Source organism: Diadema setosum, chromosome 1, assembly GCF_964275005.1.
Source record: "Diadema setosum chromosome 1, eeDiaSeto1, whole genome shotgun sequence".
Taxonomy (NCBI): domain Eukaryota; kingdom Metazoa; phylum Echinodermata; class Echinoidea; order Diadematoida; family Diadematidae; genus Diadema; species Diadema setosum.
The window spans coordinates 45,360,574-45,388,357 of NC_092685.1; the positions used below are offsets into that span (position 1 = coordinate 45,360,574).

General features: G+C 39.3%; 1 protein-coding gene across 1 annotated transcript; it reads left to right on the forward strand.

Annotated features, from left to right (window-relative positions):
- Window positions 1-27,560, forward strand: LOC140231182 (uncharacterized). Its single transcript, XM_072311333.1, has 11 exons — window positions 1-182; window positions 3,006-3,175; window positions 5,866-6,078; window positions 6,453-7,123; window positions 8,102-8,207; window positions 9,549-9,736; window positions 10,315-10,485; window positions 11,298-11,384; window positions 23,841-23,935; window positions 25,947-26,177; window positions 27,455-27,560. Exons 1-11 carry the CDS (start codon window positions 1-3, stop codon window positions 27,516-27,518), a joined length of 2,178 nt encoding a protein of 725 aa, XP_072167434.1. The 3' UTR covers window positions 27,519-27,560.
- The last annotated feature ends 224 nt before the right edge of the window (window positions 27,561-27,784 follow it).

Here is a 27,784-nt window from a genome sequence, read left to right on the forward strand (position 1 = left end):
ATGGCCGATGTTCCCTTCAACGATCGCCGATTTCGACACCACCAAAGATCTTCAATTACTACGTCCCCTTACTCTGACGGCGTTGCTCATCCTTTTAACGAGGATCTTTCAGACAAAGTTCATTGTGCTGTAAAGAGAACGAAGACTAAAATTACCAATCTGAAACAGGAAGTTGAAGCAAAGTAAGTAATAAGATATGAACAGAATCTTCGCGTAATAAATGATACGGAACGTTCGAGGCGGACGTAGAGTCACGGCGGACGGGGCGCCACCGGCGCAGGATAGAAGCATGTCGATGTGTTGCAATGTTGGTGGGCGGTGGGCAGGGCATGCATGGGCCGTCGTGGGCGCTACTACGGCTTAAATTACGGGGCGTCTCGATCGTCTAAGCTACCTATGCCTACTTGCGCTCATGCGCTTTAATATTCGGAACTAACAGAGTTTTATCTGTGATGAATGGCATACTTGTGAAATAGGCCTCACCACTACACTAGCCACCTCGCGTCCATACTTTTTAGTTTAAGTTTGTATAGTTCTAGACAAATCTAACGTTAGACTCATAGTTACGGTGGCTCGCCGCGCCTGTTGATATTAAAGAATTTAAAGATAGAACTGGTTGCATACGGTTCTAGTCTAGTTTGTCTAGACGTTAAACATTAACTTTCTAACAGTTAAGTCATAATGATGCTAACGTTAGAGAGTAAATGTCCCAGTTGTCGCGGCCAGGCGCCGGTTCGTTCGCGGCCACTACACTAACACTAACAGTGACTTTACAGCATATTCGGCAATATAACACTGAACACAGCGACACACTCTAGAACCTCTATACATGTATACAATTCATCTAGGACCTACCATACATTCACTAACACACTGCTAATCTACAAAAATCAACCGATGACATGGCAAAATCTCTGACCAAAGTGAAATATTCTCACCTAAATGATGGGGTAAATTACAGAATACCGGCAGCCAATCACGGAGAGCGCAAATCGCTCTGAAAAGAGCGTAATTACGCTTGCCGATAGCAACCATTAAAATATTAATCCGATCTGCGATACGGTCCGTGATTCGGCTGTCGACGATTGCATTTGTTTACGTGTGTTTTCTTTGCTCTGTGCGGTGAGAAGAGTGGTATCTTACGTTGTTCTCGGGGGTTTCGGGGGTGTCCCCCGAATAATGTAGTTCTAGATCCTGACGATGCTAGTCTAGACTATCCGTTAAAATTTACCCGAATTTACGATGTATACTCACGTTTTTAGGAGTCGAGGATAGTCCATATCCTAGAAATTGATAGCAATTTAGGTGAGACTAGAAAACAATCACTTATCTAATTGCTGGTGCTAGCTTACAGTAGAGCTTACGCACTGTGTGGGTGCGCTTGACAGCCCACCATGTTGACTCTATGCACTCAATACAAATACAACAGTACACATAACAGCTTATGCGTACGTGTGGCAGTGGTAGCGCGTATTGAGTCTGCAGAACGCGTGCATGTTTAGTAGTACAGTGTACAATACGTATAGCAGTTGAGTGCGCACATGTCTCTTGACAATACGCGTATACGCGCGCGCTGCCTTGCCAAACTAGTGTGTAGTGTGATTGTATCGTGATGACTTGTGTCGAAAAGAGATGAAGGAAGAAGGGCTGCCAGCTGTGATGACGTCATCACGATTAAAATAGTTCCGTCAAAATCGGGTCGATTTTCTTTATCGTCGATTTACTCGAGTTATCTCGATTTTGAGCAGTTTTCCTCCGAAACCACTCAATTTTCATAAAAATTGTGTGGTCAACCTACTTTTTGACGCCCGTTCCGTTTCTGGCCTTTTTGGGGGCCCCAAACGTCGGGAAAGACGAATTTCAGCCCTTCGGGCTGAAATTCATCTCTAAGGGAGAGCCGCCGGAGGCGGGGCCTTCGGCCCCGCCTCCGGCGGCTCTTATACGCACCAATATGCTAATTTATATGAGGCAAAACCGGTATTCTGTAATTTCCCCAAATGATGACATCTCGCATCAAAAATTTCATTTTCGGTACTTTTTGACATCACACTTAAGGAACAAGGGGTCTAAGAAACTGGATTTTTTTTTGTCATTTTCCCGATGTACATGGATTTTGAATACATGTCCTCACATAGAAATAGAACTTTTGCAAGCTGATGTGGGCCACCATTATTTTTCCGGAAGTGGATGATACGATCGAAAAAAATACAAAAACATGAAAAAGATGACAGTAACACCACCACAACTGCAATCCCTGTTCGTAGTCAGTGCACACGCGTCAGCCCTTTTCACGTGCTTTCGCAATGGGACTTGGCGCTTACGCAGTGTTCGCGAGCCAAATGAAGGCGTTCAGCAGAAAATCGCGGAGCACGCTCGTATCACATAGGAATTGTACATCAGGCCGCGAACCGGACTACCATGGTTGCAAACCAGCGGACACTGTACTGGATCACGGCCTTGGTCTTTTTTTACGATCGTGATGGTCATTGTTCTTGCGATGGTGACAATAATTGGTAAGAGTGGAAAAACCCTTATGCGGCCGCAAATCAGGACATTTACTCGACTGTCTAGGCGCATAGGCCGAAAAGTTACGTGTAGAAACTTCAGGCCCGTAACTAGGGGGGGTTCAGGGGTTCGAATGCATGTAGAGAACGAACATACACGCAGGAGACTACGTGGAGTGGTTTTCTATTCTTCACTGGGGATTTGAAAATGTCCAAATATTAGATTGGACTGGAAACCCAATTATAAACAAGTTCAATGGCAAAACAGTGATGCCGTGAATTATATAAATATGGTTTGGTGTCTAATACATCGACACCCTAACGTTCCTCTATCAATAGAAACTTTTATTTTCTTTGCCATTTCACATGCATCTGAAAATGATTGTTGAAAAAAGATGTGCAAAAATTCCTGAAATTGACATATTCATATTGAATGAAGAATGCCTTTACATATCCAGCAATGTAAGTAATGACGTTGTGCTTTGTTTTTGTGTCCATCAGAGATCGGGAGATCAGGCGTGAGCGGGCCATGCGAAAAGCCGCAGAGAAACAGGAGCAGGACAAGACGTCAGAAGGTAGCTATGTTGATCCCTATGCAGGCTCTACCCCATCAGTCAACGAGGAGCTAAAGCAATGGCTGTCCCCCGCAGCCCAACGAAAAAGACTTCTTGGTATGGCCTCAAACACCGAGACATCCCTCCTGCCCTCCCCCATAACACCTTACCCAACAATGATTACTTCCCTGCCATTGTTTCCCCCCACTGAGCACCTCTTTCGAGAGCCAGTTTAGCTCCTCCATTTGTAGTGTGTGATATGATTTGCCATCATGCCACATGTTATATTTGTTTTTTAATTCAGTGCATATTTTTGTGTAGTAATGTATTATTTGATAATGTTTGTAACAGTGTTTCATTGATATAGCTGATTCTGGGTGCATGCACTGGGTGGGGAGGAAGGCCTCGAGCCTCGGTGATTAAGTTTGCCTTTTCCTCCCCTGGCAACCAGCGATATGCACTTGGAATCACCACAATCTTTATAGATGTCTATCATGTATTGTGATTTTCTGTTTGTGCTCTATGTCCGCTTGTATTTTATGTTGAATTGCCAAATAAGTAATAAATAATAATGATGATGGTAATAATAATGATAATAATAATAATGCAATCAGTAATTAATCTAATTTCATGAGGGAGTCAAGTTTATACAGATTACAGGATTTGACGGAAATTATTACATGTCCATTTGACCACTCTGACCTGCATTTGCTGTGTAGTCTAACATTTTAGATTCATGTAGATAAAGTTAGAGAAGTGACAGGGAAATCAACAACCCCAATTCCCATAATCTTATTCGCCTTCATGCAGAGCTGTTAAATCTCACTAAAGGGCTGATTTCATTGAGCACACAAACGATTTGCGAAGATTGTAAATGTCAAAACAATGGCAAAGTCTACCATTTTTTTTTTTTAGTCTGCAAATGATCACCAAGCCAGCACAGGGTTTAGGAAGCGTCATAACCTTTTCATGGGTATTGTTTTGTTTTTATGCCTCCGCCACGAAGTGGTGCCGGAGGCATTATGTTTTCGGGTTGTCCGTCCGTCCGTACGTCTGTACGTCCGCTTTCGTTTACGCGATAACTTGAGTAATATTTACTGGAATTTTACCAAACTTGGTCCAAGTATAAAGTATGATGGGGCAATTATTTGATTAGATTTTGGGTGAAATCGGCTAAAGGTCAAAGGTCAAGGTCAAATCATGAAATTGTATCTGTTTACGCGATAACTCAAGACTGGATGGAGCAAATTTCACCAAGCTTTGTTGGAGGATGATGTATAATGGGGCAATTACTTGATTAGTTTTTCAGTGAAATCGGACAGAGGTCAAAGGTCAAAGATCAAGGTCAAATCCTGCAATTTATCTGTTTATGTGATAACTCAAAACTGGATGAAGCAGCTTTCACCAAACTTGTTCCAAGGATGATGTATGATGGGACAATTAGTTGAGTAGATTTTAGTGACATTGGCAAGAGGTCAAAGGTCAAAAGGTCAAGGTCAAATGTTGCAATTTCCCCCATATCTATGCAATGCCCAAAGGTATTTTCTTGAAACTTGGTGTGGACATGTACTACTGCGTAAAGATTCTCCAGAGAGAGTTTCATGTCATAAGGTCAAAGGTCAAAGGTTAGGTGAAAATGTTGCAATATTACTTTTCTCGCAAATGGTTCAATGTGTCTTCGTGGAACTTGGTACATATGCATGTACTGTCTGGCAGGGATTATCTAGGGAATTTGGGGGTCATGAGTCAATAGTCAGGGGTCAAAGGTCAAGGTCAACTCCTCAAAATTTTACTATTTCCCTCATATACTAGTATATATGCAATGCTTGCATTATTAGTTTCAAAACTTAATACATGCATTACCTAATGGAGATTCTCCAGGAAATTTCCAGCCAGAAGGTCAAAGGTCAAAGGTTAAGGGTCAAAGGCAAGGTTTCAATGCCCCCCCCCCCAAAAAAAAAAAAAAAAAAAAAAAAAATCTATTTTGTACTGTCATCACACTCTTTCTTCGTACCTTGGAAATTACTCAATGCATAAACTTCCCCAAAATTCCCCAAATATATGTACCTGCACTCTTAGAAAATTATAGCAAACCCAGTTCAAGACATTTCTGACAAACCTGTCATTATTTTGCCAGTCATGTGAAACTGTCATGGATCACACATTGTGAAGACATTGTACTATATGCCTATTGGGAGAATCATGCATTATGGCGGAGGCATCAGTCGCCATAGCGACATTTCTAGTTTTGTTTGTGTTTTAAGTATATTTAGATGCAGACATGAATTTGCTTATGCTTCTGAGTTACTGTATAAGTGGTTATTTTCGCGAGGGTTTAATTTTCGCGAATTTCGCGAATCAAAGTTGGATCATGAATTTAACAACACGCAAAAATGTCGCCATACACTAGAGTAATAATACATGCAAGATAGCGTTGGTGTCAATTCGCGAAATCAACATCTCGCGAAAATGTCTGTCACCTTCTAATTCGCGAAAATATCTGTACGCGAAAATAACAGCTCATACAGTAGCTTATTACATAGACTATTGTAATGTGAAATATGTCTGCAATTGTGTCATGTGATGGTGGTCTGGGCATTGTTAATGTGCATCACTTTGCATTGGAATCAAGAAATGACTAGAATATGATACACCAGGTAATATTGCAACTCAACAAGAGATTGAGGATTTACAAATTTGAGATCAAGACGTACACATGCACACCCCTAATACAATATACATCAACTACTGCTCGGAGCTGCAAGATGTCTTTACAATCAGAGTGACATGGATTCTGTTCAAAACAGGTAGGGACAATTCCCCTCCCCAGCAAAGGGGCGCAAAGGCCACCCGGGGTAAGGAGCGACGGAGGAGTCCCACACCAGGGGACGAGGATGACGGGCAAGAGCACCTGACGGAGAGCTACTACTACACCTCGGAGGAGGAGAGGAAGCCGGAAAAACGACGAGATAGGAGGGAAGAGGCGGGCAGGAGACAAGGAAGGCAGCGAAAGAGAGCAGGTAGGAGAAAAGCTTAATGTCAATTCATGTGAGAGAGCACTCACTCAGTAATGTGTGTAAACTGGTAATTTGCATTTCTTTGGTCTCAGTCTTTGATCTCAGAGTATAGTTGGCAGAGAATGCTTATGTATTGTATGTCATCACCAGTATGTAGAACTCAAGAGCACACTTACAAATTGTTCTTGACATGACGTAAATAAACAGCAGATATTCTAAAGGATTTCATACAGTTTTTACCAATACGCCATATCACAACTCAATGCAGTTCACACACACACACACACACACACACACACACACACACAGTGAGATCTCTTAAAGATGGTTAACAGATTAAATGCATGTGTTGCACTCTTGATGTCTCTCCTGCGTAGGGTACGACAACAGTGACTGGGATGACAGGCCGGGCACCTATCCTGGGAGCAGACACCCACCACCTGCATGGTATGGAGACTACGGACCTCCTCTGCACCACCCTGCCTATGCTGCCCATAACCTCTGGATAAGCCCACACAGGGTACCTCCCATCCCATCCTATGACCCGCGTCTCATGCACACGATAGGTCCCGAGTTCGCGACCCAGGCATACGCCCAGCACGCAAGCTCCACACCGCAGCATCCGCGCCGACACAGTGTTGGCGACACCCAGCTCCCGTTTACAGGACCCACGCTGGTGATCCCCACGCAGAACACTGAGAGCGGGCAAGGGGATGGGAGCAGGGAGCAAGGCGGGGCTAACCCCAAGCATGCAAGCCCTCAGCAACAACCAACCAGCCAGCGCATCCCTATCACTATTCAAATCCAGCCATCACCCGAGAGTGTCCAGCAGTCAACTACCAGGACGAACCACCAAGGGTCTCCCTCCCTGTCAGTGTCCACTGCAGCCCGAGACCAGGGCTTGGATACAAGCCACCACTCGGAGATGGTGAACGTCGGCGTTGGAGCCAGCCCACCACCCATACCAAGCCAGCATCATGGCTTTGACGAAAGGGGTCTTCCGCTGCTGCTTGATGAGCTAGGTGCTACCAAAGATAAAAATAAAGCAGTGAGTTTTTGTCTTTCCTTGTGTATATTACTGTGTTACAATAAATCGGTCCAAGTAGTATAGCATGTAGTGTATTCCTCACATACACTGTAGTATTGGGTTCACAGGAAAAGTTAATATCATGCAAAGTCATAAAAAGCTTGAATACTGTAAAAGTGGATATTTTCGCGCGAGGGTAAGGGTAAGAAGAGTTTTGCATGTTTCTAATTCCGTGGAATCAAGTCATCAACTGCTGGAACATATGGTAAACAAAACTATTCACATGCTTTTATTTCCGCGCTAGTTTTGGGTTGCGCGAAATGCGTGAAAATTTCAACACCGCAAAAATTTCCACTTTTACAGTAGATTACGAACTCCAAAAAAATTACAGCATGGACAACTTCTCATAATTAGGATCTATTTCCTTTACTTAAAACTCTATCTGATGTTGGATTACTCAGATGGAAGTCATATGTAGTTTCAATGAAAGCCTTCCCTTTTTGCCTTTGTCGTCAGCGTCATTTCCTTTGGGATAATCAAGGTGGGTAAAGAGCTTTCTTCTTTTGTTGGTGTTGTTGGATAGTCATCTGTTCTAGAGGTGTGCTCTGGCTGGTACTGGTTAGAGAATCCAGACTGAATTCCTGCCAAGTGCGCCTCGTGACTTGTTACATCATCTGACCCATACTACCTTAATTATTTTCTGTACACCAGTTTATATGTATGCTGATTTTGCCCATTTTGTTCTTACAGAAAACAGATGAAATCAAGTTCTCCAGGACAAGATTGATTAATAAGCAACATGGAGATTATAAATCACACAGTTAAAGTAGTCAAAAAAGAGTAGCAAGTTGTATTATTCTGCATTTCTGCAGGGATTGTGAACATATCACATAACCAAACAAAGGTAGTTGCATTCTGTAGTAGATTTATGCTTTCATTTCCTTTTCCTTTTTACTCATTTTCTTTTCTTTGAAATTGCTTTTCTTTCTCATTACCAAGCTCGCGGAGAGATGCTCTGAGGCGGAGAGGGAGATTGAGTCTCTTCAGCTTCAGCTGGGAGTGAAGGATGCTATGTCAGAAGCAGAGATAGCAGCCAAGGGAGCAGGTATCAAGCTTCAAACTAATCTCTTGATTACTAGGCCCCCACATTCGGACACGATTGTTGCTTCTGATTGACAAATTGCCCTACATCAACGTAACGATGTTGATGTTTGTTGCTGTTTCCAAATAATGTGATTGGATAGGATGTTTACATGCACAGCGTACAGACAATTGAATTGGGAAGAATACCGTATACGCCATACATTTAGCAAGTCTAATATTTTGTGAGTGGTTAAATTTACAGAATGGAGAAATGTACACAGGAAAATCACATTCGTTTAGGGATCAGAGTTAATATTTTCATGTGTTGTTAAATTTGTGAATGGCACCTGACTCGCAAAATTCATGAAAATAAAACCCTTGTGAAATATATGATGTATAGAGTAATTGAACACATCTTTCATTGTAGTGAGTTTATTGATATTTTTTACGTTATGAGCTTTTTGCCTGTGCATCTGATTTGCAGTGAAGGAATTTTTTGGTTGTGATATTGATTGGAGATTCTTAAAGTGTTTTGCAGTGGATTTGAAAGACAGGCATGTTAGGTCATGGTATGCATATGTTTTGCCTTCATATCCAATTTGTCCAACCTATGTGTTGAGATTCAGTGACATCAGTTGTAGAAGCTTGAGACATCCCAATAGTGTGATGGAATTTCATTGAGCTGCCTAAAAGGGCTTTTACACCGGGCCTGTGTAGTGTTGCATTACGCGGCATACTGAGTACGCCGAGATTAGGCCATGTACATGTACATATGGGAAAAAATGTTGCTACAGGCAGAATTGATGTTGTCCCTGCATTTATATACATGAAGGTTATGAGTAGGTTTGCAGATTATAGCATATGGTTGCGTACCCTGTACATAGCCATAATGTACCAATGGCATACTGCAACACCATATGTTTAGTGAGTCTAATTTTACGCGAAGCAGGACTTTCCAACAATTTTGCAAGTGGTTATAAATTCACGCAATTCTGGAGAACAGTACTGTACAGAGAAATGTATGCATGCATTTCACATTCATGTTGGGATCAGAGCAATATTTTCGCATGTTTTTGAATTTGTGAATAGCACTCGATTCGCTGAATACATGAAAATAAAAACCTCGCGAAATATTTTGCGTATACAGTATGCAATTGAAGTACTTTAACACTTGTAGATAGTGTATAACAGGCAAAGGCTTGCATGCGTTTACGTAGGTTTGTTTGCGGTTGTGTATAATTGCTTACTGCATTTGCAGCATAAGCTCAAGTAACATAGTCGATAAGCAGCACTACATAAATATATATAGGCCCAGTGTGAAACCCCCTTCATATCTGAAAGAATTCCTGTTTGTTTTCTGCAGCCCTGATTGAGGAGATCTACACTGCCCAAAGGGAACATGACGAGGCCATCATGGGGCGCCTCCGCCTGGCCAATGACGAGAGAGATGACGCCTTCGCCAGACTCCATAAATACCAGCAATCCAAGGACGGCTTTGATTCGGGCACCGACGTCAACTCAAATGAAGAGGACAATTCTCCTGCTGATGCGGTAAATTTCACATATTTCCCAGGATGATCTAGAAAAACACAAGAAGCATTTGGTTTTAGTTGATGGTGTGATCGAGAGACTTGCCGGTATAGATTTTTGTATCGTTTTATTGAATGCAGAGGGGGTTATTCATTGATATTTCCTGCAACTACATTTAAAAAGCTGCATGTCTTCTTAAGTCTTTGTCCCCTTGTGTGTGACACAATAATGTCGAGTATGATTTGTCAATGGTTAACAAGTACCACTGTTTTTGTTTTGGTTTTTACCAAAGGGAGATAACTGGTTTGAAAGACATCATACTCATCTAGTCTTAACATTTTTCATATTTCTGTGCATCATATGAGAGGTTGCTGTTGCATTGTTACAGTTGTTATTGTCATTGTTATTATCATCAGAACTTGCACAATTGTTACCGTTTCTGTCATTTCACAAGTAGTGTTTATAACATAAAATTTTGTTCCTTTCCTGCTAAAGTGCTTGCTGAATTATCTCGTGTGCCAAAAATTATGAAACATAGTTGATTCAGAACCCGAATAATATGATTGACATGATGTATCTCATGACCAAATCTCCAACAGACACTAGGCAACCTGCTGTCACGTCTTACCGTCGCCAACGACAAGTCTTCCATCGACCGGTTCGGCTCGGCCATCGTCGGTCGCATCTCCAAGACAAAGGGTAGGAGGCAGCAGATTACGTCAGAGGAGATGAGAGCCATCCTGAAGGAGAAAGACATAGCTGTTGCCAAGGTAATGTTCCAAATCCCATCTGTCTGTACCTGTCATTCCAATACGTTGAAGAGGCATTGGGTTCACTGCCCTTTTCTTCTCAGTCATGTTGTTTAAGATGTGCACGTCTAGCTCTCAGCATGGTTGAAATGTTGACAACAATACACCTTTCAGTAGAAATTGACAACTGTACACTGTATTATCTTTTACAAGCCCATCTGTAACAATTTAGAAGAACTGATCTATGCTAAAGACGCATTTAATTTTAAGCACATCATTAAGTATACATTTTGCAATATCCCCCTGCATGCAAACCTCACACAGTCAAATTCTTTTATAGTTTTGATGAACATTCTTCATACGCATGTTAATTTCTAAATTGTCTGTGCACTGCAGATATGCTGTGTGTGAATTGCACAACGAAAATCAATTTTTGTTCAGACCACCAGTTTGGCTCTTATTTAGAAACGGGTTAACCCACTCATTGTTTCATGTCCATTATCTATAACAGTTCAGACTAATGTTAGAAAGGAATACTTTTTTTTTCCAGATATGCAAGATATGAATAAACAGCATTGAGAAAGAGGGAAAAAACACATTTGTGCACAAATCTTTGTTTTATGTAAATATCAGTTTCAAATCTTGTGTATGTAATGAACGGCCAATGGCTGAAGATTGCTCATTCGCTTGAAAGGAAATGAAAGGCTACCTCTGTTGAAAGTAAATTGCAAGTTGTCTGTACTGTACTGTACTTCAGTGGAAGGAAGAGTAGAAAAAATTGAGGCAGTGTATTGAAGATATTCATTTTACTTTTCACTCTTTTTTTTTTTCAGTGCAAGAAGTTAGAGAGAGAAGTCATAGAGCTGAGAAAGAACCGCGAGAGCTCAAAGTCTCGGAACAACAATGAAAAAGCTCTCAAAGTGAGTATTTCCATGCTTGGTATTACACGGTGATAGACTTCAAGTTTGCTTTTTGAACATTTCTTTTGATCATTGGCAGTTTTTTTTTTTTTTTTTTAGACGAGATAAAGGAACATATCAACACATCAAGTGTATTACAAGCTGTAAGAAATTAGAAAAAATAAACCCCAAAAAACAAAGAGAATGGAGGGAATGGTTGAAAGGCAGTTTGATTGTGCTATCTCTCTTGTTATTGAAGAGTTACAAAATTCCCATAAATCACATGGGATTTGTGTCTCTAATATCTCTAAGAGGCATTTAGCAAAGTAAGGAGCGTAGTCAAAATATGCACTGTTACCTTACTTCAATGCAAAAAGTTAGATGTATTTATGCTTGGTCTGTGATAATTCTATAACTACCTGACATTTATTCAACTGGTAGCTAGTACATAGCATCAATCTAATGGCAATGTCGCCCTCTGATGGTGAATTTGATGAAGCTTAAAATGGGCAGATGGGTAGACACGCCCATCGTTTTCCCAGCTCCACCCCCTTCATTTGCATGCAGTTTGCTTAGCTTGACAGGCAGCTATCGCAAAGTTAGATATGTCCGTGTACATTATGTATGTGTTTGTGTGTGTGCACCTGCATGTGTGTACGTGTACAGGGAGCAAACAAGACTTCGACTGTGAACGAGAGGTCTGTGTACTGCCAGAAAGAGAAAATATTCAGTTCATCCTATACATGTCTCTGCCTTTCCTAAGCATTTTGTCAATTTTTTGCCTTTCCAGCACTCGATGTCTAGTGTAATACTAATAGAAGTACTAGTTTTTACTTTCTTTTTGGCTGCTACATTCATTTGCTTATGTCTTCTCTCAAGTCTTCCCCCCCCCCCCCACCCCGACCTTTGTAAGCACTTGCTATTATGATTTTTCCTTTTGTCTTTGATTTTTACTTTCAATTTGGAACATTTGGTACATAGTGTATATATTTCACTATGTGTTTGATAGACAGTATAACATGGCAGAGAACATTAAGTAAAATTCACAGCACCAGCTGGCTGTAAGGAGATAGTGTCATTTCCATTCAGTTTGGTATGTTCCCTGAATAGGGGCCAAAACAGGGATACATATACATAGAAACCAGAGTGATCAGATCTCTGTTTCTTTTAGTGAGAACAAATAGCACACTTTGGGTCCAAGTGCCTGCTGTATGATTACATTCAATACAGTGCTCATGAAGGTAGAGGGAGACAACCTCGCCATGCTATATGCAACACAGTGCATCATTATCTGTATTGAAAACGTATTATTATCCACTTGATTTTCATGTACAATATAAGAGCATATTCATTGAAACATAAAGGCTATTGTGTCAATCCCTCATGGACTACTGTAGTAAATGGCCACGTAAATACTGAGTAAAACACTGTATTTTGACTCGTCTGTTCCATGAGCACACGTACGCTCACTACGTGCGTGAACTCTTGCTCCAAGTGTAAGTCACAACTTAGTCTACCCAGGTAGTCTACATCAAATGCTAGTAACTGCTTTTAACAGCTGTTTATGCTGATGATGATTTTATATAGATTATAATAATTACATTTGATGGCTTTATTTCATGGAATACCAATTAATGTTGCACTCTTTTCGGGCCAATATTCACTGGTATCCAGTTCATGGCCATCCAATATAAAACAAATATGGGGCAGTTTGCCTTAGGCCGTAAGGACCCACTTACAAGTGAGGGAACGCTATATATCACACAGATTAATGGTGAGAGGTAATTAAGCGCATTTGTCCAAAGAAGTAATGCTGTTGCTCCATATTTTGTACCGTAATTACAATTTGTACATTCTCTTATATAAATACAACATGGCCCTCTCTAAATCAAGTCATTTTTGTAATCCGTGTTTGTCATACAGGGCATATTTGACAGTGATTTTCAATCATGTCAATGTTTTCTGTGGCACACAATAGTCTCATATTTTACCCTTTTTGTCTTGTTTTGTATTTTTAAGCAAAGGACGAATTTAGAGGGATTTTTCCCCCCTCCATACAGGGCTGTCCCAATCGGATACCCTCAATAATTTGCGACCGCAATGAAGTGTCAATATTTATCCCATACCGGGATAGGGCCCACATATGGCAAAGGGCGCGACAACAGGCTTTTCTTTCCGCAAAACCATATGCATGACAAGTATCTGCATGAAGAACCAGCATGTTATATATTTTTTTCAGGGGGCTGTAATGGCTGTGTACCAAGTTATCCATCATTTTCCAACATGAATGTGCACTTTTCTTAATAGGATTTATTTCTTTGATTTTCGTGGTACATTCTTTGTGGCAGAGTTTTAGAATAGAACGACATGAAAACTGCAGCAAAAGTTTGTATTATGAGGATATCTTGCAAACACACGTGCATGTGACTTTATCAATGAAGTTATGAAAGTTCTTAGGGGCAAAGTTCATATCATGGTGAAGGAGCTCCAAGTACTGTGATAGATCCATCATATTCAAATGCAGACAACATTACAGCTATATGACAAAGAGAACATTTCATAAAGTTTTGCGTATTAAATAACTTAAATAGAATTACCATTCATGCTTCTTTGTAATGGGTTGAATTTGCTCAAATATTCAGTGACCTGCTGTCTAAAATACCTTTCTGTCTTTAATAGGTTGAGTTTTCCCCAGTGGTAGTAGCTCTAATTTGCAAAACTAGGTGTAGCATTACGTTAAGCCAAGCTGTGGGTGCAATGCAGCTTCATATGAACAATGCATGTTGTGAGCACAACTTAACATTCAAATCATTGTTGCATTATACTAATGACCTCCCACATTATACTCCTTTGTCTTAAAGTGAATAGAATGTGCCAAAGCACTCTGAAACTTCAGAGCAGTTCAGTAAATTACTTTTAAAAAAGAAAATCAGCAGCACCACTTGTATGATAAGACAAGACAGAGAAGATTGAGACGTATTGGTAAATCTTTTGAGTTGGACGGCTTTGATGATGGAGAATCATCATACTTGCCTTATATGAGACAAAATGAATGCAAAATATATAGAATAGCCTTCCTTTTTCTTTTTCATTTTTTTTAAAGACAGTTGTGCAGTAAAGACATTTTGTGCATCTTTACCCTTGGCTTAATATGAGTACATCTGTTACTCTACAATGCACAGAGGCAATTTCAACAACAACCATCCCAAAGTACTATGGGGCAGTTTAGTACTATGGGGCTCAGAATCAAGGATCCATCAAATGAGGTATATGAATATGAATATGAATATTCATAACTGTTATATTCATAACTGTTACATTCATAACTGTTGGCATACAGACAGGCCTGGGGCCCGTTTCATAAAACTTGTTAACAGTGACAACTGCCACATTTCTATGACAAATTTTCTCTCAGCCAATCAGATGCAAGGATTTCAGTAGCTTGTCACATCTATGACAACTTGTCACTGATGATAAGTTTTATGAAACGGGCCCCTGGTCAGGTATTGATTGCAGTGAAATATTTTTTGACCTTATGATTGTTACAATCTCAACTTTTAACCAAATCATTGAGCAGTCATTGTGTGCTGCTGTTTTCTTTTACTAGAATAGAAAACAAGGTGTATTTCCATGTCGTCACATTTTGTTAGTAGTCATTTAGTGGTAAGCTCTAGTTGCAATACATGTGCACAAACTATATTTTTGGTTTAGTTTAAACTTCGGGCACCAGCCAGTGGGTATGACTACGTGTGCATACATTCTCATCTTGTTCAGATTTTAAAACACAGTATGGCAACAGTGAAAGAAATCCAGTATTCATACTGCATATTGTCTATGTGTGCAGACCTGGTCTGTTCAATCCAAATATTTTCTTGCATTTGCAAACTGCAAATGGGTACAAGGATGGTATTCAGGTGTCGATACAAGTGTCAATCTCTATGCAGCTTAATGAATTGTACTGTTAAAACAAGAGTAGCAGTGATACTTCTAGGTCTATAAAGCAACAGTGAAACCTATACTTGAGTTTCAGATCAGCTGGAAAAGATTACTAAAACATCTCTGTATTTTTCTGCAAACACAAGATTGCCACCACCTTTTTGAGCAGAGTGAAGATGAAATAGAAACAAAAAATGAAAGAAACAATAATGACCCGCAGATCAGCACACAAGTAATGCCTTAGAATGACACTCAAATGTCCTCCTTTCTGTATCCCTTCTTCTTTGCCCTCCCCCTTTTCTATCGTCTTTAATGGCCGCATTGAAGCAGCCATATCAAACAAGTAGGGGTTTGCTCATGACGTTTGCTATCAAATTGAGTGTGTGTGCGTGTGTGTTCAACAAGCAAGACCGTATTTGACCATCACACTCTTTCCCCCAGACCTGCTGATATTTTAATGCCCGCTTTTTTCCCACAATTTACATACAGCGACGAACACACAATCTCACACGCATCCCCCACCATTATACCTATTTTTTTTTTGCAGATGGCCAGAATGGAGGAGGTCCACAAATCATGACTTTTCAAGGTTTTTCTGTATTATTTTCACTTCACACTGAAGAGTATCGGATTATCGGGTGTGCTGAAAGTGTGTTTTCACTCTCTATTGCATTTGGATCGGGTCTCAACATCTGATGTGCCTTTCTTTTTCATGAAAGATCGAAGGATTGGGACTAACTTGAAAACAGAAAATTGATTTCTTTGAAAAAAAGAATTGATTTGATTACCAAACAATAAGAATGAAAACTGAATTTGTTACAATCACTAGCATGAAAATAAGGTCTCAATCTGAACTATATTTTAGTGAATGTAAATCTGCAATGAATCGCCAGCAACTACCTATAATTTGATAGTGGCTGCTTCTGAACCATGAAGGGTTTTTCCTAGTAAATATCATTGATAAAGACCACAATAGATTCTCAGGGTGTTTGGGGTTTGTTTGTTTTTTCCAGAATGGAGATAAAGAATAGAAAAAAAACACATCAGAAGTTTCGTGTAAACTTCCCCAGACAGTGACATCCAAGATGGCTCTTGAAAAGGCAAAGAAAATTCTTGAAATAAAAAAAAGCAGAAAAAAAAAAAAAATGTTTGTGAACATGCAAGAGGGATGCCGTGTTGTTGATCAGAAATACAGGAACAATATAAAGCTTATACAAACGAAAAAGTTTATGCCGTCCTTCTCATATCATGAATATCACATGCTGCATCTGCTTATTATTTGTTACATGTAGGAAAAGTAAAACAGTGGTCGTTGAATTGAGGCTTGAACCTGTTACCTGCCTCAACAAGTCAACTATACACAAAAAGTTATATTATCATAAATTCAAACATCATTAAATCATATGCATGCTGTAGTAGGGTATATACTGTATTTTCTGGTGTAACTTATTGATTAATTGCATAAGTGTGCTCAACCTTTCAATAATCTGTGGCTGTACTTTGAAATCCTTCAAGCGAAACAATTCAAAACATTTTAAAGAGATGCATACATTTATTCTATGGTATGTATGTGTGTGTATACATAAAGTTGTATTTATACACACACATGAAACATAAGGGAATGTATTCAAAAATTGTGAAGGAATATCTTTATCATAAGCCTTTTGGCTGTAGGCATTTTTCATCTTTGACAAAGGCCTATGGCTAAAAAATTGGGAACAATCCTTTCTCTACTGTTTGTATTTTGTCTTAATGATAATCCATATATATACGTAAACATAATTCTGTACACATATGATCTCATTTTGAAATTTTGAAATCTTGCAATCTGTTCTCCAGAAGTGTTACTGTGTTCCGACAAAGAATAGCTGACGCCCTTTTGAGGAAGAACATATAATAAAAGGCTGCGCATTTCATCACACAAGGAGTGTTACCATGAAATACCGTATTCCCATCACGCCCGTACCCGTGTTACTCCTCACTCCATGAGTATATGAAAGAAAAGAGAGTAGGGAAAGAGGAGAAAGAAACATAGAAAGGAATACTCATATATACATATCATTTCTAGCCAAACAAACATGTGTTCCTTCAGCAAACGAACAATCTCCCTCCAAACTCATGTGAAAAACGGGAAATTGCACGTCCCCACAAAGCAGAACACTGTAATGCATTTCTTCAATTCCAATAATAATTTTTCTTGCCTCTCTCTCCCTTCCATTGTATTGAATGAGCGCACACATCTCAGAGGTGGACAAATATTGACCAAACTTTTTTATTTTTTTCATCCTTTCCCCCTGCGTGTTCTCTCTTTCTCTCCCTCCCTTTTTTCTTTCCCCTACTCTGGAGGTCGATTTTGGGTATTGTAAGACAATTTCTTCCTCCCACAAATATTCCTCTATCTCCCACCACACAACTCCATACCTACATCTCATTATGGGGGGGGGGGGGGGGGGCAATTCTTTTTTTTTTTTGTTCAGATTCTAGTTGGTGTTTTTTCTTTCTTTCTTTTTCTGTCAGCCTGCCTGTGTAACATACAAGAATAACTCCCTTTGACTTTTTTTCTCTCTCTCTCTCTCTCAGCTGCATGAAATATTTACAAAGAATCGCATCCTAGCGTATCATCTGCCTGGTCATGTGATTAACGGGTTGTCTGTTGTAAAAGGAAAGTAAAAGGAAAAAAGGAGGTTTCATGGCAAGCCCTGTGTATTGGTTGCTGTTTCCTTTTGTCAACAAGGCAGTGGAGGTCCTATTAATGTCAAAACAACTGATACCACCACTGCATAATAGTTACATTCACACGCAGTTGCCAAACTTGAAGTTTAGGTCGATGATTAGCTCCACTTGTGAATTCATGACGCAGGTTCACATACGCACCTAAACTTTAATACATCTTACGAGCGAATCCCGCTGGATGATTATACTGGAAGTGCAGAGTCTTCGCTATGACCTTATATGCCATACAAAACACTGCAGGTGGAGGCTGACCTGGAAGCAAACGAGAAGTGAGGTTCACGCTAACTCACAAGCTTGTTGATTATTGTGTCCACACAGAGCGAAACTACGAGTGGGGACCCACCCCCCGTGGCTTGTGGATAGAGCGTAAACCCTAAGATGTCTTATGGTTCTAATCATCGACTAAACTTTAAGATTGCTAACTTTCGAGTGCGTCTGCATGGCGCTAAACTGCAAGCTTATCATCAAGAGTTAAGTTTTCGACCTAGACTTAAAGTTTAGAAACAGCGTGTGAACGTAACTAGTATTTCAACTCCATTTGGCAAGTTTGATGCACACATATCTAAAATACGACATGGACTAAATATCAAAAGTATGGCAAACCAATTCACAATAGATGGGTGTTGATAATGTCCTGTCTGCTCTTTTTCTCACTTTAATCTGTGAAATGTCTTAATAGTACTCTGTGTTATGTTTCGTTGTGTTTTTTTGATGAAAAAAATGCTGCCCCATATTAAGTACTTTCAGACTGTAACTGGGTAGATTGCTTGTGGATGGCAAAATGTTCATGATAGTTTTGGTAATAGAGAGAATATGGACTATGAATAATGTGGTCTAATGGATTGATTATTGAAATTCCCACCGGATACATTAACAAACTTGAAAATACCTTCACAGTAATGTCAAAAGATTGCATAATACATAATCTTTCAAATGCCCTGTTATTTGCATGGTCACAAGAGTCACATTGGAACAGAATTTGCCATGATTGATCATATAAATTGTGATTTCTTGGTTTAGCAATTAGGTGTGCCCCTAATTGTGTGGTTGTGTGTATGCATTTCTAGTATGTTTTGCGTAAGTTTGGATTAGGGCTCTACTTTTGGAGTGTGCTTTGAAGAGAAAAAAAAAAGAAGAAAAAGGAAATTTTTCATTATCCCAGGCAAAGAAGAGATTTAATTACATGTATATGTGGTTTTAGAGATTGCATGAATTCATGATGTGTGTATTGTAAACCACATAGTAAAACATGGCATGCACTTCATACTGTACGAGCTGAAATTTTCGCGTACAGATATTTTCACAAATTGCTACTTGGAGGACATTTTCGCGTGTTGTTAATTTCGCGGTTGCGAGGGTCTAACTGAACTTGGTTGTTAGCGCGTTGTTATTTTCGCGGTTCAAAGGCGATTCGCGAAATTCGCGAAAATAAAACCACCGCGAAAATTTCAGCTCGTACAGTATTGCAAAGAGACATTATACAGGCACATATTGTCACACATTATACAGGCACATGTTGTCAATGTAACTTTTGAATGTTATACTCATTATCACTTGAGCAAATATTGTATCACCAAACACAAAAACAAGCATTTAAGTGTTTGCATTTGCTATTGTTTTTGTTTTCATTTGAAGATTTTACTTTGTAATTGATTTGTTTCATATTTAGACACCTTCAAGTCCCACTCTCAATTTGCCAATGCCCAATATGCGAATATTTAGGGATCAGGTTATTCTGTTGGAAGGTTGAACAGTCTTGTAGTTAGGGACTGTTCTCCCTGCAAAGGGACAGAAGTCTGAATTCTTTGGAGTGACTGTAATATGTGGTCAACAGTACGACTTGCCCTTCCCTATGTGGCATGCTGTACTACTGTAGCACTAGTTTGCCCTTAAAGCATGCACGCCAGCCTGCACTCAGCTCTGTTTGAAATAACTTTCCTTAGATTTGCTATAGTTTTCATCATGAATTTGCAGGTCACATATTGGTCATCAAAATTAGTACCTTGTGTCTAAACAGAGGTTACACATTTGTATACACACCACACATGCAATGTGCACACAAATGCCAGCGGACGTTGCTCAAAGATCATTTTTAAAAGTTAAGTTGCCAATATAATTAAGATTGAGTGATGAACGAATTGACGTACTTGCAATATTATTCATCAAAATTAGCGCCGCGTTTCAGAACAAAGATTTCACACAAACACATAATGCATACATACACATTCACCCACACACACATACCCTGCTATTCATACAAAAGATAACTAACAGGCAAGACCAATTTTGCCACATTTCTATGTAAACAGTTTGCAAACAATTGTTACCATGTTGTCAAACACTCCGTTCTATTTATGCCTCGTATTTTCCTCACGGGGAAGAAAAGTAAGAGTGCATGGAAGTGTTTTCACTGCAGAAAAGTGTAAACAAGCAGTCAATCACACACAAACTATGCACAACATTCAGTTTTGGTTCACCGTTCTGCACTAGCACCTGCCATAGCTTGGGGGTCTCAAACATTGTGAACATGCTGAGCAAACTCTGTTACATTGCCTTCACGTCGGGAGTGCCCACACTTCACATGTTGCATAACCAGCGAACATCTTTTGTTCCAATCCTAAGAAGCCCCCCAGTCATGCTCAATAAAATCACTCTCACAAAGCAGAAATAGTTCGCACTCTCTATCCACACCAATAACTGCCCTTTTGGCATGGATTGTTCTCAGTTCAGGATATGTGTGAGATCTGATTCACATTTTACTCCAAGCACTAGACTACTGCAATAGCATCCCATTCTTCTGGTATGTGATTACTGTTACTATGGCAACAGCCATGGCCATAACCAATCAGCAGTTAGTATTTTTCTTGTAGCTGTGGTAATTGCAGTTATTGCATTGTACTAAAACTGTGTATATCTCCATTAGAATTGGACCATATTGTTCATGGCAGGATTGATTGGCAACTACAGAGGTATAGCATTCAGTAATCACATGTGACATTTTACGATTATAGCTAGTTACAGTATAAGGGTTTTGTTTGGTTTTGTTTTACCTTTGCAGGGTCGATGAATTTTCTGTCAAAGTAATTGTGATGTCGGGCTATGCCCTCTTGGTACCTATAACATGTTTATCCATGAATGTGCTTACTTGTCATTTCCTATTCAATATCCCAATACCAGTCATACACTAAATTTCATTTTCAAATTTTGAAATTAGATATTAAATCTACATGCCATTTCAATAACATTTGTAGTTGCTACTGAAGACGTGGGAGGATAAATATTGAAAAAAAAAAGAAAAAAGGAAGTAGCAAGCAATGAAGATGTGCATGCCTGGATCCTTAGCCATGAATAAGAAAAAACAAAACAAAACAGCAACGACACGATTATAGATACTAAAAGAATGTTGTACATACATATTTTATTTTGTTTGTTTTTTTGTTGTTGTTGCAAAGGACAGAGAATAATTCAAATATATGTAGCATGTAGATAAAAATGCATATTCATGGCACTTAGCTGTCTCTAGTCCACAGATAGCTGACTAATACCTGTCTGTCCCTGAGCCATCAACATGGGACAGTCTAATGTAATTCATTCCACTGTAATTCATCGTTTGAAATTTTCCACATAAGAGCCATTCCCTTAGGGTTCCGCTGCACATGTTGAGATTTGAGCTGAGCCAGAGAATACCTGCAGCCTCAAATGGGAATAATCCATGGGCTATTTAAAGGCACAGAGTGGGTGAGGGAAGGAAAATGCATCCATTTGCACCTGGCTTTAAAGCTGAAACAGTTGCTCTCATTTGCAGTGTATTGCTTTTCATAAAGGGGGACATTTCATCCCATTTTCGATAATTGCATTGTTTGCACAGAGTAATTTCACCCTGCCAATATAGCTAGCCAGCAATCAGGCACACCGGCCACCTTTCAACATGTATATGGTGTCTCAAAAAATGACAAAAAAGGGGTAGTCATACCCTCGAACTTTGATATATTTCTTTCATCTTGAATTTTGTTCATTTTGTTACTTTTGTCTGTGTGTGTGTATTTCTTTTCTTTTTTTAAGTACATGTAACTGTGTGGGTTTAAAGCCAGTGTAGGTGTCTTTGTCGTAGTATTTTATCATTTTGAAGCTACATGTATTGACATGATTAGGCAAAAGACATCTTTAGAAAGACTGAAATTGAATTGTTTGTGGCTTTTTGGAATCAAACCTATGAAGGATACCAAACATCCCAACAATGATAATCATAACAGTATAAAATTGTGCTGTCTTGTCAATCCAGAGTGTAGATGGATGGAGTTTGAACTAACATTTTCTCATGCCCTATTTAGTGATCATCAACAGCACTGCAACCAGTAACCAAAATACTATTGGCAGTTTCTTTATTTGAAATCATCTTGAGGTTCATTTAACAGAGATGCATAATGTGTTACTTTATAATGATGACATATATATTTCAAACCATATTTGTGTACCTGAGAGCAAAAGGCTTTTCAAGAAAGATGATTCTTTAGCACTAAAAACACATTCACAAATCATTGAACAACATTTGATTTCTCATTCCATGTGAATCCTAGAAATTGGCTTTTGCTATTTTGGCACAAAATCCCATATAGTCATGAGAGTAGTGACAACTTCACATGAATTTTGAAAATACCTTCTTTTCTTTTCTTTCCTTCATTCACCTCTGAAGCATCTCAGGCAAGCTAAAACTTTATAATGCTTGCAAAAGAAACAATTTCTGAATCTGAAAGCTGCTTAGTGTGGGTAAAGCCATTCTGAGTTGCTGGCTCGAGTCAATTGGCAGACTCCATTTTTTAATTCTTTTTTGCTTGTTTACCCTGTAGTTGTGCTTCCCATTGATTTTACCCGCACCAAGTGGAAATGTGTGCTGTGCTATTTGGGCGTTCTCCGTGACATTGGGCCACTTTTCGGGCAATATCAATTAATGACGATAAGCCAACAGCTGTTGAAGGGCGACACCGCACATCATCTCTCTTGTAGGGCACTAGATGACCCGCGTTTGTCCGTCAAGTTACGGGCAAGAACCACTGATTGTTCTGATGAATACTGTGTACTCAGTTCTCTCTTAGTCTCTATTCTAATTTTAGCTTTATCATCTCTCTTTCTCCTGCCTCTATGCTTTTTTTTTTTCTGTCTTCCAGATCTTTCAAATATACAGAGGAATGTTCGCATTTCTTCTTACTGTGACTGTATAGTGATTATAGTGCTGTTGTTTGATTATGTTGTGATTGTTATACTGTATAAGCTGATATTTTCATGAGGGTTTAATTTTCATGAATTTCACGAATCACAGTGGGATTGCAAATAATCTATGCGAAAATGTCGCCATTCTCCAGGGAAATAGTGCATTTGCCATAGCGTCGGTGTCAATTCGCGAAAACAAAATTTGTGAAAATGTCTGTGACCTCATATGAGAAAGTAATTAACTTTATACAGTGTATATGTGATGATGGAAAGAAACAGGTCACATGGTCACATCTTTTACTTGGGTTTGTAAGTGAAATGACATTACTCATGTATTTATGTCTTTTGTGTTTACAGGTAGTGAGTGCCAAGTGTTCTGAACAGATTGCCTCAAAGCAATTTCTCTCCATTTTCAAATCACGATATGATCTAGAACATTCAAGCTTTACAAAGCGATGCCTTTGTATGATGTGCACATAGTGAACCACATTTCTTCTATCATTTTTGAAATGGCAAACAGTTGAATAAAAAGTTGATTGTGTGATGAAGAAACAATATCTCTTCATAGCTTGCTTGGTGTATATTTGTTTCCCTCTCCAGGCACAGCTAGACATCACACGAGATGAGAGGGACAAGGCACTGGTGGCAGCTAAGAAACTCAAGAGTGAGATTGATTCGCTGAAGATGTACTACAGGTGAGAAATCTATCATAATTCACCCCAAACTCCCCCTTTCTTTTCCTCATTCTTCTTCGCTCTGGTGCATGGTTTTATACACACACACACACACACACAAAGAAGAAATATGGAATTAAAGATAATCTATATACTTGTCTAATATTTCAGGAGAGATGCTTTTAAATAGTGATTGGGTAGCTATCCCCATGAATTTAGCAATTCACAAACATCAACAATTTCACAGTGAAAGGCATAATTACAGGACAAAACTTAGAAATGATTTATGTTTGTATGCCCCATAGTTGAAATCAATAAAACATATAAATAAACAAAAAATACTTTTATCTATGTGTATGTTGCAAGTGTGTATCACAACACAGAAAATTTATTTGGTTTGAACTGCAAATGCAGAATTTGTAGTGGTCCTTTAAATGCATGAATTCCCTATATGCAGCTGATAGCTTGTATTTTGCATCTTTCTGTGAAGTAATGTTGTCCCTTGCAGCACAATTGTTCATAGAACCGTACAAAGTATTTAGACCGCCATATTTGCTCCTAATAGCCCGTCAATGCTTGTAAGGATATATATATATTTTTTTTTCATGCAGTTTACTCTCCAAGACTGTTCCTGTCTGAGAGGCTGCAAGCCGCTGTGATCGGCACAGCAAAGACTATTCTTTGCTTGTTTGCTAACCAGATCCTCCCCTTCCTATCACACGTCAAGCTTTATTGTGTAGCATTCGTCAAAGCAGTCTACTCAGTTCTGTTACACAAAAAAACAAAAGCACAAAAGAAGAAAATATATTAAGCTGTCACAGTCGAAACCAAGTAAATTCCTCTGAATGCATTTCTGTTCTTTTTGTCTTTGAGATGATAAATATTTTTCTCACATTTGTCACGCAAACACCACTGTCTGATCAGTTTACAGACATCACCTGTGCTCATGTAGAAGCCAAAAAAGAGACCTCCACAATGTTTTGGACACTTAATGCAAATTGTGTGACTGTTAAAGCTTAATTGCAAATGCCGGCAAATGCCACAAAGTGTCTGATTTTGAGCTGTGATGTTTGCCGACATCGCCCATTTGAAATCACACCTGGTGTGGTGTCGGCAGATTGATTACATGAAATGGGATCCGTGTTTTTGAACGTTGATGAATAAGGCACAATTTGATCTGATTTTGTGGAGCGGAGAAACATTCATAACTGCCGGATTAGCCTGGTGTTTTGATTTGCAGATCACTAAAATTACGCCCATGTTTGAATGCTGATGAGATGCCTTAGCTCTCTGTATACATTTGTCCTCAATAGAGAAATAATTAAGTTGACACAAGCTTTTACAACAACCTTATATTTATATATGTGCATGCATACATTCACACTCAACATAACGGTTCATACATATACTGTATATAAATACACTTGTACGTGCATGCAGCTTCTTCTTACAGCTGTTTTTCTTGGTGTGATGGGCTTTTGTTAATGTACACAAAGGCAGAGCCATTATCACTCTTGCAAGTTTCTTCTTCCAAGCATAGTGGTTTACAGAATGAAAGAAAGATGAAATCATAGTGCATTCCCTGATTGTATTTAAAGCATGTGAATTATATTTCCCTTTGTGCATGAATTAATTTTAAATGTCTTTTTCAAATAAAGGTATAATGTGGTCTACAAAACGTTGACGTAAAATATTTGTTGATTAAATTACTTCAAAACCAGAAACATTTGCAAATTCGAACGATGGCCCTTTTTCACAGCATGGAAACTTTCACAAATTGCTGACTCAAAAAAATCTTGAATGTACTGCATGGATTATATTCAATGCATTGTGTACACAAACAATGTCAAGTGCATATTACTTTTGCTTAACTTGGCTCCTTGCAAAATTCACAAAATTTTCGTGCTAGTGAAAATTTCTGGTTTTTAAAGTACTTACTAGAAACAATAACTATTAATCTTTGGTTTCATCACATGCCCATCTTTCTTTCATATTCTCCACTGCTCCTGTTCCGCTCGTGTCCCACTCTCAGCCTTCACAAGTCTCTCTCTCAGGAGGCCAGTCTGCGGGACCAGTTCAACAACACCCTGGGCACCATCGAGGACCAGGTGAAGGCCCGGGACGAGGTCCTGGCCCAGACCCAGCTCAACAACAGCCAGCTGGCGGCCCAGGTCCGCGGGGCCAACGAGGAGCGCAACAAGATGGCTGCCCAGCTACAGGTCAAGGAGCAGGAGAACCAGCAGCTGAGGAGGAAGCATGAACAGTAAGACATCATATTTATCGACATCATTTTAAACTTCGTGTTGATACGGAATATAAAAGAATAAACTAAAAGCCAGTAGCAGTTGCTGTGGGTATTGTGAATCCTCATTATAAGTGGTCAGGTGCAGCAAACGCTCATGTTACAATGTGATTTTAAAGGCCCTATCTCTTCATATTTCTTTGCTTTCGTACCTTGGTATGGCGAGAAACCTAATATAACAAGGTGATAGTCATGGCTTTTTAGTCTTCATTGTATCATGGTTACCCTGATACTTAAAAATAACTCTCATCACTTATAGATGCCAGAAGGTCTTCAGAATGCAACAAAATATAGAGAAGCAAGCTCCACTTCTTCCTGCAGAGCCTGGGGAAATGCCGAAAAGTGATATTCAGCACATGGCAGTTTGATTGTAAAAGTGTTGAATACCGCAAAGTGAACGATTGGTGTGGTACTATATACATTTTTTTTTTTTTTTTTTGGGGGGGGGGCATTCTTGTCCTCAGTGGCATTGTCCATCACTTGTTTGCGTCAGTGAAGCTAGTGGTAATACTGCTGTAAAACAGAAAAGCTATCAATATTTTGTAAAACCTTTAACAGTATGTCAGATAGAATCATCAGGGGAACCTATCTGGAATTTGCAAGCGTATTTAGTGATCACGAGTGCAGGTACACCCTGAATATGATATAGCAGTGGTAGTTTGAAGAGTATGGCTTATGATAAGAACAATTGGTCACATTGCCAGATACAATCTTCTTGCTCACTACATATCGTGCAAGCTTTAATCCTGTGTGGAATAGTCCACTCCAGACAATTACTGTATACGCCATATGTGTCGCGAGTCTAAATTTTCGCGAATCTGGAATTCCCAACGATTTTCGCGAGTGGTTAAATTCGCGATTGTGGAGGCCTGTACTGAACGGAGAAGTGTACACACGTACGTCATATTCACCTCAGGATCAGAGTCAATATTTTCGCGTGTCTTTAATTTCACGAAGAGCACCTGACTCGCGAAATTCGCAAAAATAAAAACCTCACTAAATATTCGGTGTATACAGTATATGTCAAGACAAGAAAGCATCATATCTCCATCTGCTGTAATATATCCATATGATGCAGACCGTTTCATGCCCATTTCAAATGGAACTCATTATTCCCTAATTTGACAGGATTATTGCTACATGAATACGAAGAGACATTAATGAAACAAGAAGTGTCTCCATAGAAATCAGATATGACTTCAAAAATCCCTCCATGTTTTCTTCTCTTTCAAAAACAGGCTGGAGCGACTGGTCATGGTCCTACGAAAGAAGATAGCAGAAGGAACCGTCAAGACAGTTTGATCTTCGTCTCCACCAGTCGTCCAATCCTAAGCATCAGCAAAGTCAAGGAATGAAATTTGTCAGTATTATCAGTCTCTTTCTCATATTTTCATGGGATATGGTCACATTTACAAATATTTATATGCTTATGTTAAGAGTAAGATGACACTAAACTGTGGTCAGTGTTTGTATACAGTGTTATAATTTTGATGGTCTTATCAGAAAAAACAACATATATGTATAATAGATTAGAAAGTTATATAACAGAGATGAAGTTAAAGTGTAGT

What these genes read in the sequence shown, in the direction of transcription:
- LOC140231182 (XM_072311333.1), top strand. Translation starts at nt 1, where the DNA reads ATGGCCGATGTTCCCTTCAACGATCGCCGATTTCGACACCACCAAAGA. An exon ending in AAGGCAGCGAAAGAGAGCAG is followed by an intron (nt 6,079 to 6,452) that starts GTAGGAGAAAAG and finishes TCTCCTGCGTAG; the next exon opens with GGTACGACAACAGTGACTGG. An exon ending in CTGAGGAGGAAGCATGAACA is followed by an intron (nt 26,178 to 27,454) that starts GTAAGACATCAT and finishes TTTCAAAAACAG; the next exon opens with GCTGGAGCGACTGGTCATGG.